This window comes from Crinia signifera, chromosome 2, assembly GCF_055691185.1.
Source record: "Crinia signifera chromosome 2, ASM5569118v1, whole genome shotgun sequence".
Lineage (NCBI taxonomy): Eukaryota > Metazoa > Chordata > Amphibia > Anura > Myobatrachidae > Crinia > Crinia signifera.
Genome location: NC_139218.1, coordinates 233,099,647 through 233,114,709, shown reverse-complemented (window position 1 = coordinate 233,114,709; position 15,063 = coordinate 233,099,647). Strand labels below are relative to the sequence as shown.

At 41.6% G+C, this 15,063-nt stretch overlaps 1 protein-coding gene across 1 annotated transcript in view; it reads right to left on the bottom strand.

Moving 5' to 3' along the window:
• Positions 1-4,485: 4,485 nt before the first annotated feature.
• Positions 4,486-15,063, bottom strand: part of LOC146060618 (E3 SUMO-protein ligase RanBP2-like) — a 71,492-nt gene continuing 60,914 nt past the window's right edge. Inside the window, exons 23-28 of the mRNA XM_083174017.1 lie at positions 14,607-14,809; positions 10,384-10,531; positions 9,149-9,241; positions 8,489-8,628; positions 6,969-7,242; positions 4,486-4,880 (exon numbers count right to left, since the gene is read on the bottom strand). Of these exons, the coding sequence (XP_083030143.1) occupies positions 4,780-4,880; positions 6,969-7,242; positions 8,489-8,628; positions 9,149-9,241; positions 10,384-10,531; positions 14,607-14,809 (959 nt within the window). The 3' untranslated portion in view covers positions 4,486-4,779. The remainder of the gene's footprint in view (positions 4,881-6,968; positions 7,243-8,488; positions 8,629-9,148; positions 9,242-10,383; positions 10,532-14,606; positions 14,810-15,063) is intronic.

Below are 15,063 nucleotides of genomic sequence, written 5' to 3'. Positions count from 1 at the left end.
AGCGTTGATTAAATAAAAAAAATTGGTCCCTTACTGTTGAATCCTTTTCTCTTAAGCACCCCAACAGGCCAGTGTAACTTTAGGAAATCCCAGAAAGAGTAGCAGTAACCCAGAGAAACTTAACACAGAACCGCAAGGAAAAGCCTAGAACAAAAACCCTGTACAATTTAGCCTGAGAATGGGGACTCTGTGTCCTCCGGCCTGCTTCAGCGTAAATGACTCAACAGTAAATGACCAAAGATTTTCAGACAGGACCATGCGAAGTTCAGAAAGCTGTCTACAGTCGAGGAATGCTCAGGTTGTTTAACCAAAGTACTGAAAGCCCAGAGTGAGCAGTACTAAAGGCAAAAGCATGAAAACATAAAAAAATAAATAAATAAAAATAACTGTATGGACAGAGAACTAAATAGATGCAAGACAGACTTTTACACTGAAGCCCAATGCCCAACAGTTGTAAGATCTCGGAAGTAAGAGACTAGTCTCCTAGACGTAACGTGGTTCTGACAAGGAAGTCTGCATTCCAATTTTTCTACTTCCTTTATGAACACTGCTAAGAGAGGGCTGAGAAAGAAGTTCTCAGCCCAGGAAAGGCTTTTGGGTCGCCTCCCACCAGGCTTTTTGAGCCTCCCTGATGAATTACATATGCCACTGCTGTGGCATCGTCTGACTAATCTGGTTACAAATAGGGTGGCCAATCCCGGGATCGGGAGGATCCCGGGATTTAGCCTAAAAAACGCCGGGATTTGAATCCCGGGATTGGACCTTCCAATCCCGGGATTGGCTGTGTATGTGCATATCAAAGCCGGGCAGCGTCTGAGCGTGCGCTCAGACGCTGCCCAGGAGTTCCCGATCCACGGCCTGCAGCGGGTATGGGCAGTCCAACCTGCGCAGCGTGACCTCTGAGGGTCACGCTGCGCAGGCCGCACCGCCCATATCTGCTCCAGAGTGACCTCTCAGCCCTCACCATAGTCCTCAAGTTGCAGCTTCGGCTGCCACCGACGCCGTCACCCGCCTGCTCCTCTCCTTCCCGCTGCCTGCACCCGCTGATGTCTGCCCTGCTTCTGGCCACCCGCCCTCCCATGCTGTCATGTAAGTAAATATGTCTGGGGCGGCCGGAGTGAGGGGGACAGGGCTCCTTTTTTGCCTATTCTACCCGTGCATACCGCTTAGAGATGTCAATCCCGGGATTGAGCATTTTTCAATCCCGATTCCCGGGATTGAGAAAATGCCCCGGGATTGGCATCCCTAGTTACAAAGTAGTGCCTTTAAAGCTGGTCGGAAACCAGCCATCACACCACCACCCAAATGTCTGAATTGGAATAAAGGTCCATACACACTGGGCGACTATGCCCAGGGTGTATGGACAGCGATGATGTCAATCATCGCTGCGGGGAAAGCCGCTCAGTGCATACACACTGAGCGGCTTTCCCCCTGCCCAGCGCCGACGGCGGGGGGAGGACAGCGTTGCAGAGCTATGCAAAGCCATCCTCAACGCCGCTCATCTGCTGGTATAACCAGCAGATGAGCGGCTTTCCCGGCGATGAAGCATACACACTGGGCGGCTTTGAGCCGAAAGCCGCTCAAACAGGCTGTTTTGAGCGGCATTCAGCTCAAAGTCGCCCAGTGTGTATGGGCCTTAACTCCCTACAACTTGCAAATGGAATGTAGAGAGTCCCCGACAGTTGCTAGGCTTCTCAGGAGCCCTAGTTCTGGCTAGCACCAGAGTATCTACCCCTAGAAGCCAAAACACTGCAAGGGAATAAAACAATTGACACTACAACCCAAAAGGAAGACTGTAAAAACTTGAAAATACAGACCCTGCTGCTTAAGAAGAGCTAACAGAAGATTGCTTTCCCCCCTGGTAAACTGGACAATAATTGTCTCCAGTTCTAGCTCAAGCTCAACAAGTATGTCTCCACCAAATGGAATAGATTATAAGTAACATTTAGATTCCGAATCCCAAGCAGAGAGCCCTTTGAGCTGTTATGGCCGTAGCGGAAACCCTGGACGCCACCTGAGCAGTCTTGCAGGGACTCAGATGTTGAGCTGCACCACAAAGCTGTTATGCAATTCCCAGTAGTGAATGCCTGGATGAAATTATGTGAAGGGCCTCCATGAGTTTGTTGGCCCAAGTCCCCCATAGATTGAGCTACCCATGCAGAGGCTAGTAAAAGGTCAGAGACCCAGGAACTTGATAAAATTGAATGGTTGTCTGAATTTTTCTTAGTTAATCTTTAAAAGTCACAAGCCCTGAACAGACATGTGTTCAGCTAAAATGCACCACCAACCTTAGGAGGCAATTCCCACTTGAACAAATTCTCAGATACATAAAAGGTCACACAGCCACTGGCCAATTCCCCAGTACAGAAAAGACAACAGTAATAAACAAACACTTTGCGTCCTGAGAAACTAACAGCAGCAGAGGAGTAGCTAAGAGAGTTGCACCAGCCAAAGATCACAGCATACAGGGACCAGAAGAGAGGGATTCCCTTTTCCCTTCTGAGTGCAGAACATTTTTGTGGGTTTCAAATGACCAAAAGTACCTCTATTCCACGTCAGGAATGAACACCGCCCTCCTCAGCCATCTTCTGTACTTTGCAAAGTTCAGGGAGCAGCAGCTTGATTGTGGCTGCAGCAGTCACTGAAAAGAAGGAGCTGCCTCAGTCTCATTCCCCCCCCCCCCCCCCCCAAAAAAAAAGACCACACCCCCTAGCAACTTAATTTTTTTTTTGCATTGAGTAATAAATAAGGTCACAGGAAAGATTTACAACAGGGGTCAGCCACCTTTTAGACAGTTTTATGTGCCCGAACTATTCAGTTTGCACTTTTCCATTCAAGCCAACTATTTGTTGTACTAAATCCATCTCCCAGCTGGGTATGGAGAGTAGAGCAGTGGGTCATGCATTGTGCCATTTGACCTCATCTACTTGCACAGTGCAGGGAGGTAAATTAGCGCACTGCATTCCAGCGAGAGCCAGAGGGGTAAAGTGTGCTGTTTGACCAATTTGCAAGGTGGCTTAAGAGGTGTCTGATCACATATAAAAAGGGCATGTGTAGGGAGTCCGAAAAAAAACCCTACAATGTGCGCCTATTCGCAGAGCATGACTAGATTTTAACAGAGCAAAATGTTGCCTACCTTTAACTTTGAAATGTAAACGAACACAATAACATGCAGGTAGCTAGATGTATGTGGACATAAATCTATAGTTGAGTGGTAGGACGAGAGTCGTTCTAATGTACGGCCAGTTTTAGGCTGCAATACTTTAGGTGTTAAGGTGTATGGAGAGAGGGCAGTGCAAACTACAGTTACTATTTTTAGCAACAAAATGGTCTGCACCCCCTTGGGTACCATGAAGCTTTTAGATCTAAAAAAATCTCCTGAATAAACTGAAAAGCATTTTAGACAGGGTTAATGCTTTTGTATCTGTAATTGTGTGCATTTTTAAGAGTATACATATTTTACTGTGAAACAGACATTATTGATCTAGCTTAGGATGTAACAGTAGGAAAAGGGGGTATGTACCGACCATCTTCTACTCCATACATTAGCACCTAACCCTCACTTTCCACCACCCTGATGCTCCTCTCATGTCCGCTGATACAGCAATGTTTATACAAGGTATAACATGTACTTATCTTGTACTGTATACCTTTGTTTTGCTCACTTGTTTATGTACTATGTTAGGTGCTTCAGAACCCTTGTAGAGCCACATAAATAATATACAAATAAGGAGTTTCTCCTTAGCAGTATGGTCAATTAAAAGTTTAAAATTACCTAACTTTCCCACACACACACACCCATTCTGCTCCCATGAGACCAGGACATTTATGACTATCACAATAATGATTCCCAAATTAACCCCCTTTAGGGGTCCCATGCAAAGGTGTTTTTATCATGCCCCTACACTACACAGCAAATCACTTCATTTTTTTTCTAGGGGTAAGCTATTCCACCCAGGGTAAACCTACACAGTGTGCCCAAGATGGCTGCCTCATTTGATACCTTGTTAGGGTGGAATACACAACTTGTAGAAATCCTCATCCAAAATGCCTGCACTAACACTACATTGTGCATACTGTGCTTTATTTTATGTTGTGTGACTTATCTATTGCTGTACTACCCAAATGCGTTGTTTTGATGTCTGTAAAGCGAGTCCTGGTGGAGAAAGTGCGCTATATAAATAAAACTAACTTGTCACTGTAACCATACACTTTTCATAGTGCACCTTGAGAAAAGTATTATACTGTTTGGAGAAATACCGCAACATTTTGTAGTTATTTCAACCATATCAGCTTACTTAACACATGTATATTATGTACATTATATTATAATACATAGTCCTCTTATGGGAGAGGAAAGAAAAAGTCACTTCAATCATCTACAGTGTAAGGTAAATAACGGAATCATGCTACTTTCACACAATTCAGAAGTTATATGGCACATAACATGATAAACTTGAGTGATTGTTAATGAATACAAGACCATGATTTCACTCTGAACTTTATTTACAATACTAACATTTAAAAAATAAGTTTGTGTTCTTACAAGTGCACAAAGAATTTGTTTACACAAATGTAAATATAATTACGATCACTTAGTTATTCTGTTCAGAAAGATGCAGAACAAACTAGAAGATACTTCTGTAGGAAGCACAGCTTACTCTTCAACAGAAATGTAGAGAGAATAAGTGAACTCTAACAAGGGCCATTTTCAATAAATCCAAAAGTGGATGAGCTATCATTAACTGCTAATAAAAGTTTCCAATGGGACACAGACATTTATAGATTCTGCTGACATTCCTCAAACTTTTTCTGGAAAGAGTCTGCCAGCTCCTGAGTTTTGAATCTAGCTGCAAAGTGTTCCATCTTGCCTTCACCATCTAAAAAGGATAAAAAAAATAAAATAAAAAAGATAAAATCTTTATTCACATATACAAGTAGTGAAGGCAGCACTAGCTAACATATGCAGACACAGGCAATATTACACCAACATTTTAAGACTTAGGTGGTTATTCCGGTTCAACACGCAGCGCTGCGAAGCTTGCATCGCTGCATGCGATTTTAACACCACCCACAATGCCGCCTGCCCCCACCTTGCACGCCAAATTAGTCCACACGGCTGCAAATGTATGTTTTACATAAACATCTTTTCACAGCCTGGGAGGCGAGGACCACATAATTAGATGGACAGTAACCATCAAATGATGTGGAGCGTACACGCAAAACTAAGACACTCAGGTGTCTTAGCTTTGCGTGCGCCCTGTATGAAGACAGGGTGGGCAGCTGACATCCGGTGATGGAAATAGACTTCGAACTAGTGAATTTCGCAATGTTGATAGTAAGTCTAAATGGAAAGAGGAAAAAGTTATTAAACAAAAAAAATTGTATTATGGGCAACAAGCATCAAAACTACCCTAAATATAGTGACTATTTTTCATAACTAAATTTTAGGACTGTACCGCTGACTATCTCATATCTAATATAGATCAATACATGGTACAAAATATACTGTGTTTCTAGCAGATTCTCCTGTAATATTTAAAAGCAATTGCTCACTTGAATGAGTACTTACTCCCCTGGACAGAAAGTCCATACCAGGAGCCTGGAGGCGAGATAGTTGTTAGTGCCCCACTCTGCTCACATTCACTATCAACATACCAATTCCAGAAGCACTGAGACACTCCCCTTACTCCACATTCACTGCAAACATTACTTCTATGCGGATGACACACAACTCTCTCCCCTGATCTGTCCCCTCTCAGGTTTCCAGCTGCCTCTCCGTCATCTCCTTCTGGATATCTAAGTGCTCTCTGAAGCTCAACATGGACAAATCTCATTGGGGCAGATGTATTAAGCTTTAACAAGGGATAAATCCAAGGGTGATCAGGAGAGCTAACTGTCCAGCCAATCACCTGCTAATTGCCATGTTACAGGCTGTGTTTGTAAAAAGTCAGTAAGGAGCTGACTGGCTGGACGTTTATCTCTCTCTATCACCCTCGCATTTATCTAGTTAAGGCTTAATACATCTCTCCCATTATCTTTTCCCAAGCCAAAATAACACTGCCTACTAATATCTGTTGACAGCACCATCATCTCCCCTGTTTCTCAACTCTGCTGCTTGGGCGTCACTCTTGACTCCTCCCTTTATTTTAAACTCCACAGCCAAGTTCTGGCGCAATCCTATCGGTTCCAGATATGAACTTTGCTCGCATTGGGCCGTTTCGATCCAATATTGCAACTAAAATCACCATAATCCACTCACTGGTCACCAACACACTTGCTACCATCTCACTCCCCTCTAATCTGTCATCAGCTCCGTGGCTAGGTGTGTCTTTCTCTTCTGCCACTCATTCGACAATCTCCACTGGGTCCCATTCCCCTTTAGCAGGCTTGTCCAACCTGCGGCCCTCCAGATGTGCTAAAACTACACATCCCAGCATGCATTGCCATCATTCTAGCATTCCCTAATAGCCAAATTGTGGCAAGGCATGCTGGTATATGTAGTTTTAGCACATCTGGAGGGCCGCAGGTTGGACAAGCCTGCCCTATAGGATCCTCTTCCAACTCCTCAACCTCACATACAAGGCCATCCCTAATTCCACTGCTCTATAGATCTCTAGCCTCATCACTTGTCATACTCCCTCTAGCCCTCTACGGTCGGTCAATGACCGTCACCTCTCCCCTACCATAGTCACTGCTTCCCATACTAAAGTTCAATATTTTGCCTGTGCTGCACCGTTTCAGTGGAATGCGCTTCCCTGCTCCAGTACTCTTCACGACCTTGCATAGCTTCAAACAGGCACTGAAACCCCATCTATTCAAAGTGTAACCTTTTGCTGCATATTTTAATAAAGTTATGCATAATGAAGCTGCTCCTTAATCCCCCTGTCTCACGCCTTGATCAGACCACCGCGTGCTTGCAGCTCATGTTATTTTCTAAACCATCAGTTAAAACAATTAGGACTTACCAGAAAAATCATTTGCTATCCAAACCAGTGTATTGTTGGCTGTATTTAACGGTGCCAGCTTTATGTCTTTAGAGATCGTGTGATTTGTGCACACTTTCAATACTTGGTCTCGTCGCATTAATACACGGTAATAATTCTTTTCTTGATGGTAAAGGATTTTAATTTCCCCTACTCCCCTCTCCTTCCACTGATTGGCTTCTCTGTCCCAGCGGTACAGCTTTGACCTTTCCTTAAAAAGAATCTGTTCCTCCTCTTCTCCAGACTTGACTTCCACCTGAATATAGCAATGGACAGGAAATGTAATTTATGTCAATGGCTGCTCAGTAAGAACATACATGTAAATAACAGGAAAGACCACCTTGGAACTCTGAGGATTGTGGCAAGTGGAAAAAACATGTTTCTGGTGTCAGTCAGGATGACAGTGGATTTACAGTACACAATTCACCTGTATAAATGATTTGTTAATATTAATGAGAAAACTTGCTCCTTTACTGTAGCAGACATCCTTACTTACTCATCATCTCTACTTAACAGACTGCAGTTAAATGTAGATTAAAAAAAATATATATTTTTAGAGTTTCTTTGAATTAAAATTTAAAAACTAAATCAATGCAACACAATCCTAGGAATGGAACTTTACTCAAATGCTATAAGGAGAGTGTTACCTTATAGGGTTACTATTGTTACCACAATGTTTTGTTACTTATTTTACATGGTGTAATGTTAAGATTGCAGTTTATAGAACACCAATTTATAGTCTCGCTACTCATGTACTTGCAAACTGCTCACAAAAATGTGTACTTGTTTCCTAGCACAGCGCCCATCGGATTCCATCGCATACCTTAACTTAAGGTATGCAATGGGACCCGACCGACCTGATTTCGGGCTTTTTTTGAGGTTTCCCGACAAATGTAAAATCGGGTCTATCGCATGCCATTATAATGGCATACAATGCAACCAATGTGATGGACCCAATTTTACATAGGAACCAATGTTAAATGGCCCCCCATACCCAATTTTTGATTGTATACCCACCCTGATGGGTAATTTCTATGTCAAATGCTCCCCCCTCCCCATTGTTAACGCCAACCCGAAGCGTGGCAAGCACGGCGAGCCCGCGTGGGGCGGCGGTACGCATCCTCCAACCTTTTCATACCCCCTTTATCCACGTTGGCGTGGAGTTGATTGTATATAGTGTGGCAAGCGCAGCGAGCCCCGCGAGGGGACGCGTAGTACATGTGAAGTAATGCGCGCCCGCTCGCCACACTATATAAAATAAACTCCAAGCCGACGTGGATAGTGGGGGTATGAAAAGGTCGGAGGACGCGTATCGCCGCCCCTCGCAGGCTCGCCACGCTTCGGGTTCCCGTTGATCGTGGCGTTAACAATGGGGGGGGGGGGGGGCGCACATACAATGAAAAATGGGGTCTGGGGGGACATTTAACATTGGGGCCAATGTAAAATCGGGTCTCAGCTTAAATACGAAACTGTAACTGGGAGATTTACAGAATGAACATTACCTCTGGCAAGGACACAATAGGTTCAAAGTGCACATCCTCACTTTGAACCAACTCTTCATCACTTTCACCTTCTTTTTCTGTTGTCCGTGCCACCGAACTGAACACAGCTGCCCCAGTATTTGCCCATTGGAAGTTTGTACCTACAGATAATACATCTATTAACCTAAGAAACCTTTGTCCAGCTTTACACAGATAAAAATTTAGTCATCCAGATCATTGCCATATTGAATATTCATGAAGGTGCCACAGAACCTTTAGTTACCATAAGCAATACAATCCACTACTGAGAGATCCCTCAACCAATTACATTTACATTACATGTATGGAATGCTACAAAGTATCAACCTGTTATGCAACGTCACAATTCACGTGCCTGATTTCTTTCAATATTTGTATTTCCTTTATCGTCATTAAATACTAGTTTGTTATAAGATTAATATGCCCTTTGTAAACATAAGCTCTATTTTTTTCAAAGCATGAATGGGGTTGCTATTTTTAAATTAACCATTACATACTGTTTTGTGAGCCTTAATTATTTACACCATGAACCACATACCCAATTTTTACTTCCTTCCCCCTACTGACAAACTGACTTCACTGTAAAAATACATCAGCAAAAGCAAGATCTAGATTTCGGTCCACATAAAGTTTGTAACTTACCTGTGGAACCAAAGGCAAATTCTCCATTATTCGATGACAGGTCAGCAAATGTCAGGGCAGAGCCAACATTCAGGCCAAAGTTAAAGTTGGTTACTGAAAATTCAGCACATCGTTTTGTTAATGCTGTTTCTAAAATATACATTTTACATTAATTCTGTGGATTATTTTTCAATATTTAGAGGAACACTTAAAACTTTTCTATACATACCTAATTCTAGGTTTAAACTGGTTAAGTGTCAAGTTTATACCTTGTGTGTGTGGTTGGCAACAGAAGTCTAAGCTAAAGATCATTAATGGAAAAAAATGTGTGTTTGTGCTAGAGATGATCAGGTTCGGTTTTCTTCGGATCTCAAAGCGAGATTTTTTTGGCTATCCAAAGCATGTGGCAGACTATAGCCAATCTGAAAAATACGACATTGCGATAATTTGGCGATAAGAACCGAGTAAAACCAAACCCGCTCATCTATAGAACTTTGTACTGTTGAAAACTGCTGCGGATAGGATTTCAGCTCGCACTAGAGTCTCATTGGCTTGCCATATCGGCACATAACAAAGCTTTGAATTTAAAATCACATTTCAAATACACTGTACTTAAAAAAAAAAAAAAAAAACCAGAACCTTGGGACTCTGCAGTCAGAGAACAGACTAAAATCTGAAGTAAACCCAAAATGAAACGCAAAAAAAGACTAATCAACAGATATGGGTGGAAACCATGCATAGATAAATAGGTTTAGAAGAAATATATCCACTGGTAATACATCTTTTAAAAGCCTTTATGTCACTGCAGGCACTGAATGTGTCCCATAGAAAATAAATAGTTTAATCAAATCTGTGATATATCATTACTAAGGGGGAGGGGTGGTATTCAATGAGCTCATTTTCAGATGGCTTTTCAGCCAATGCAGGTTGGCTTTTGTTTAAAGTCAATTCTACACCCATAGAAGTTAGTGGACAACTGCAACATTTTTGATTAAAACAAGTGGATTGGCGAGTAATTTGCAGCTTCACGTGTTTTCCGACCGTGATGATTTGTCTGACTGTTGGAAAAATCGGCACGTATTGAAAACCCCCCAAGTCTAGAACTTTCCAGCAAAATGCCACTGAGTAAGGGAATGAACTTGAGCACTGCAAAACTCTATGTGTGTGCAGTTACAACTGCATAATTACACAGTAAATGTGCTTTAAAGCCTACAGTAAGTCCACAAATGGGTTCTGGTAAAACAAAATGAAAATACCTTGGTCGTCAGGATCTGACTTCAATGATTCTGTTTTTGATGACAAGTCTACAGGTTCCTGAGAAGAGGTACCTGGGCCTTCATGTCTGACAGGTAAAGAGACTGCAGCCTCAGCAGGCCCATTTCTTCCTTCAGTTTTCAGAGATTCCTGCAAATAAAAATAAAACCTTTCATGTAGGACAAGAGCTAGCAATGCTTCTTAAGCCCACTCGGTTCTATACACACCAATTTTGAATTGATGTCTTATGCATGCAGTATTTTGCCTTATAAGAAAAAAAAAAAACATTTCAAATGAAATCTGGTAGGTGGAATTACCAATTTACTAGTACATATTCGATAGATTTATAGAATTGCTTTTGAAGTGTATAGAGATCTTTAAAAAAAAAAGTATTTTGTTATAAAAAATATTCTACTGTATTTTATGGCTCACAACTGACATTAGAGGTAACAGTACATTAGTCCTATGGCCGACCCCACACGTTCTTATTCTTAAAAACCCAAAAGTATCAGCTAGTTGTGCATACTTAAAGGACACAAACCCCACAAACAAGCCTTCTTTAGGATCTACTAAAATACCGTCTCTGTTAAACTGCTGTTCCAATCGAGCTTCACTTTCATTGCCATTTTAGGATCTGTTCAGCTGCCCTCCGCCCGCTCAGCTCAACTGTAATTGCTGGTGCCATCTCCACTAGGCTGCAGGACACACTGAGCCCAACTGTCAGCATGCTGGACCTCTGGTTAGAGCTGCTCAGACTGCCTACCATTACTCCCAACCAGGGGGTTGTCAAGATGCCCATACACGTTGCGATAAGCAGCGTGCAATGCAATCCGTGGGCAGTACAAAAAGTATGTGTAGCACATAATTTTTGTACTTTGTGATGCCCGCATCGCGTCGCATTGCACGCTGCTTATCGCAATGTGTATGGGCACCTTAAAGTATACTACACTGTCCCATACAATTTGGATTCATTGTTCCTCCACAATCTCATTACGTAACCAGGACACTTTCATCTTCTCTGCTTTCATAATGTCGACAAGTAGTTTGTGGGCTCCTGCACCAGGAGGTCGACAAGTGCGAAAAAGCTCAGTAAAACATTTATACAGGCACTGGCAGTACAAATGTGAACCAAATGTTGAATGTTACTGCTGGCACGTGTGAATGGCATAAGAAGCATTTACCAGTTCTCAAACCACTGGTGCCCGAGTGCACATACAGTACAGCTTAACGTCAGGGCAGTTCAATTGTTTAGGTTTCTGCGTTTTTCTTATCAGCACACATGGGCGGCATTCGCAACTTAGTCATGTGAGCTATTAAAATTTTTTACATTTGTGTCTGGGCGCATCAACAGGGTGAGGAGGGATTCATTTTGCGACGTTTCTTTGTACCTTATTCCGCCATTCGCTCTCTAGTGGTGTGTCCATATGGTGGAGAAGTGGCTGCCAGTGGGGCAGGTGATGAGGGGTGACCTAGTAGAGTGATTGCAAGCACTTCAAGCGGTAACAGGAGAGGCTCCCCATGGGCTTAGCAAAATCGCTCAGCACAAAAACACTGCATGTGCTTCCCCGTGGGCTTAGCAAAATCGCTCAGCACAAAATCACTGCATGTGCTCCCCATGGGCTTAGCAAAGTCGCTCAGCACAAAATCACTGCATCTGTATGTGCTCCCCATGGGCTTATCAAAATCGCTTAGCACACAGATCTACGTCTGTATGCCACTTTAGTTGTACACAATGTTCTACAAAACTCAATGTATTCTTGATCTTAAAAATCCCAGGGAAAACTAATGTTGATCATAAATCAATGTGGCAAGCGACAAGAAGATTAAGCATTTGCCACTTCCTTTGTTTTTCTTCAGCTTGCTTTTAAATGATTTATATTTCTATACAGGAGCACTAACTACCAAAGCAGCCACAGTAACAACATGCTGTCCTCCTCTCCTCCTCCCCAACACCTTTAGTCTCCATCATTTTGAAGAGTAGAGGACAGGTAGAACAGCTAAGAAAAATATGCATGCTTGAGACAGATGTGCAACTGTTTTAGAAGTGGTATAAAAGGGCCAATGCATACTAACACAGGAGGAAGAAAAACATGGGGAAAAAAATAAAAACACAACAACACAGGAAAAGGGAGAGGAGGAGGGGGTTAGAGGTAATATTCAGATAGAACAGTTCTACGTTCAATACCTAATCAAATACACCAACCTTTTTAATAACTGTACTGACCAAGGATTACAGCTTATTGAGGACCAATCAGTTAAGAGGATGTAGAATAAACGTTCCTTTATGGGATATTTAGGGGATATTTTAAAATTGGGTATTACTGTAACTCCAAAGTCCACAAATACTCAAAGTATAGCAAACCCATAACAAAAAGAAGCAAAAGCACTGAAAGTATTGGATATAGCCTGGCAATACCCCTGGACAGGAACATGCACAAAGTTCAAAGCAAGATTTTAAAGAAGTCCTAATACTGGAATTAAAAGGAGGACTATAACAGATACGGACAATTGTTAAACACTGTACAAAGGAAAAATAGGTGGGAAGAAAACAAGATGCTGCAGAGCAAGAGGACAAAAAGGAAAAACCTTTATTTATACGTCAATAGAGACTTCATTTTTTTTACATTTACAGCAGAATCACAGAAAGCAATTTGGTCAGGAAAGTAAAAGCAGATCCCTTACTACAAAAGTAAATTATTTTAGCATTGAGATGTACAGATTATGGATTTCCTATATGAACACATGGGAATTTCTGTATTCAGAAACTCCATTTAAGAAACATATAGACATATTTACAATCCCAAATTCCCCAATCAAGCCCTCTCTTAATTAAAATGATTTACCTGAGATCCTGCCAGTAACTATTGGAGTGTAAAAGAAGAAACTGACAAGAAAGGTGTCAAATACAAAAAAAAAAACACTGAATTGCAACAAGAGATCCCTCTTTCCTGTATTTTGTGTATCTATATGTATATATGGTTGCCAGGTTAGAGAGAGAATGTAGAAAGAAGGCTATAACATGACTTATTTACAAATAACACAAATGTGCTAGAAAGGTAGGTCAACAGAAAAAGGGTCTGTTTGTGGTGCACTTGTTATAGGTAGTTTTTTTTTAAATGTAACTCTTAATAGCACAGTCAAATACGGAATATAGGAATGCCACATACCATTTTAAACAACAAAAGGTGGTTGTGCGTCTTTATTCACTCCATTTTGCAATGGAAAAAAGTTGCAAAAAGACACGCTGCACTAGAAGCACTCTAACGGAGGCTAGATGTACATGAAAACATCTTTAGCTAACTGTGCAAAATATTTTGGTATATTTGAAACCATTTTCTACAATCGCTCTGCAGCTGCATGTATAGAAGGATCATCAGAAACATCTAGAATACCACAAAATTGGGGGGCTGTGAGGTACAAAAACACAAAGCATATATTCAGGGACATTAAGTAAAGTACCATGTGAGCTGTTGGCTTATTTAAGATAAATTCCCCAAATGGCATTACAGAACGTATGATATAAGCATACTATACTCAAGATTGATAAAATTAAAATATTTAACAAATATGTACAATACCAAAACACATACCAGTTACAAAACAGCCGATGAATGAGGCAAGGCCTCCATGTAGGACACAATGCAATATAAAAGCCAAATGACAAGCAACTCACTTCATGCCTGACCACTATACAACACAATTAAATATGACAACAACAAATAAACATACTGTACATGAAAAGCGTAGCAGCAAACAATTTAGTGTCAAATGTAAACATTACAGCAGAGGAACCATAAACAATGTCTCTACAATGAATGGAGGGAATTTTAAAGTGTACCATGTACATCCGATTTTTAAGGCAACATTCATATTGCACATATTCACTTAACTTGTACCTACCGCATGCCAAACCATTGTTTATTTAGCCAACATTTTTTTTATTTTTCTCACATTTTTCATGGGCTCAGTCAGTATCCCACTATCCTACCACCTGATATGTAGATGCACACAACCACTCATCTGTTTTCAAGTTTTTAAATAAAGTCTTCATGTGCTACAAGTGAGCTATGCTTGCTTCTATAGGGAAAGCAAGCAAGTTTAGAATATCTCCTGAGAACTCCTTAAGCATGTTGCATAAAACATACACACACAACCGTTTCACACATGAGCGGAAATGCGCTCTGCCCCGAGGTCTGAGAGACGTGCCAAGAAGTGTTGTGCTTACTTCTGAGTCCACCACCTTCTTAACTGAAAATTCATAGTCGTCACAGTTATCTTTATCCTCATCTGTGTCACTGCTCAGCCCACAGAAAAAGGTTGGTGGCAACTTCAGCGTTTCAGCTTTTGCCTTTTCTTCACGAGTGGGTGTCTTTTCCCAGACTATGACACATTCCTTCTCAGACTCTGTGGCGGGTTGTTGACTGTGGCCTGAAAGATTTACAACTGAAGTGAGTGGACAGAACACAGAAAGAACAGTGCCAACTCCTCCTAACTGGTGAATACATCCACACACATCCCTAAGCATGGAGTAGCTTAATGGCAATAAAGCATTACTATAAGGAATAGATCACGAAAATTATACAGTTATAAAATGAAATATGCTTGCAAATTCACGTTATGTGGCAGTAGCCACATTAGCTACCTGAATATGCATACTGACAATCCTATAGTACAAAAATAAA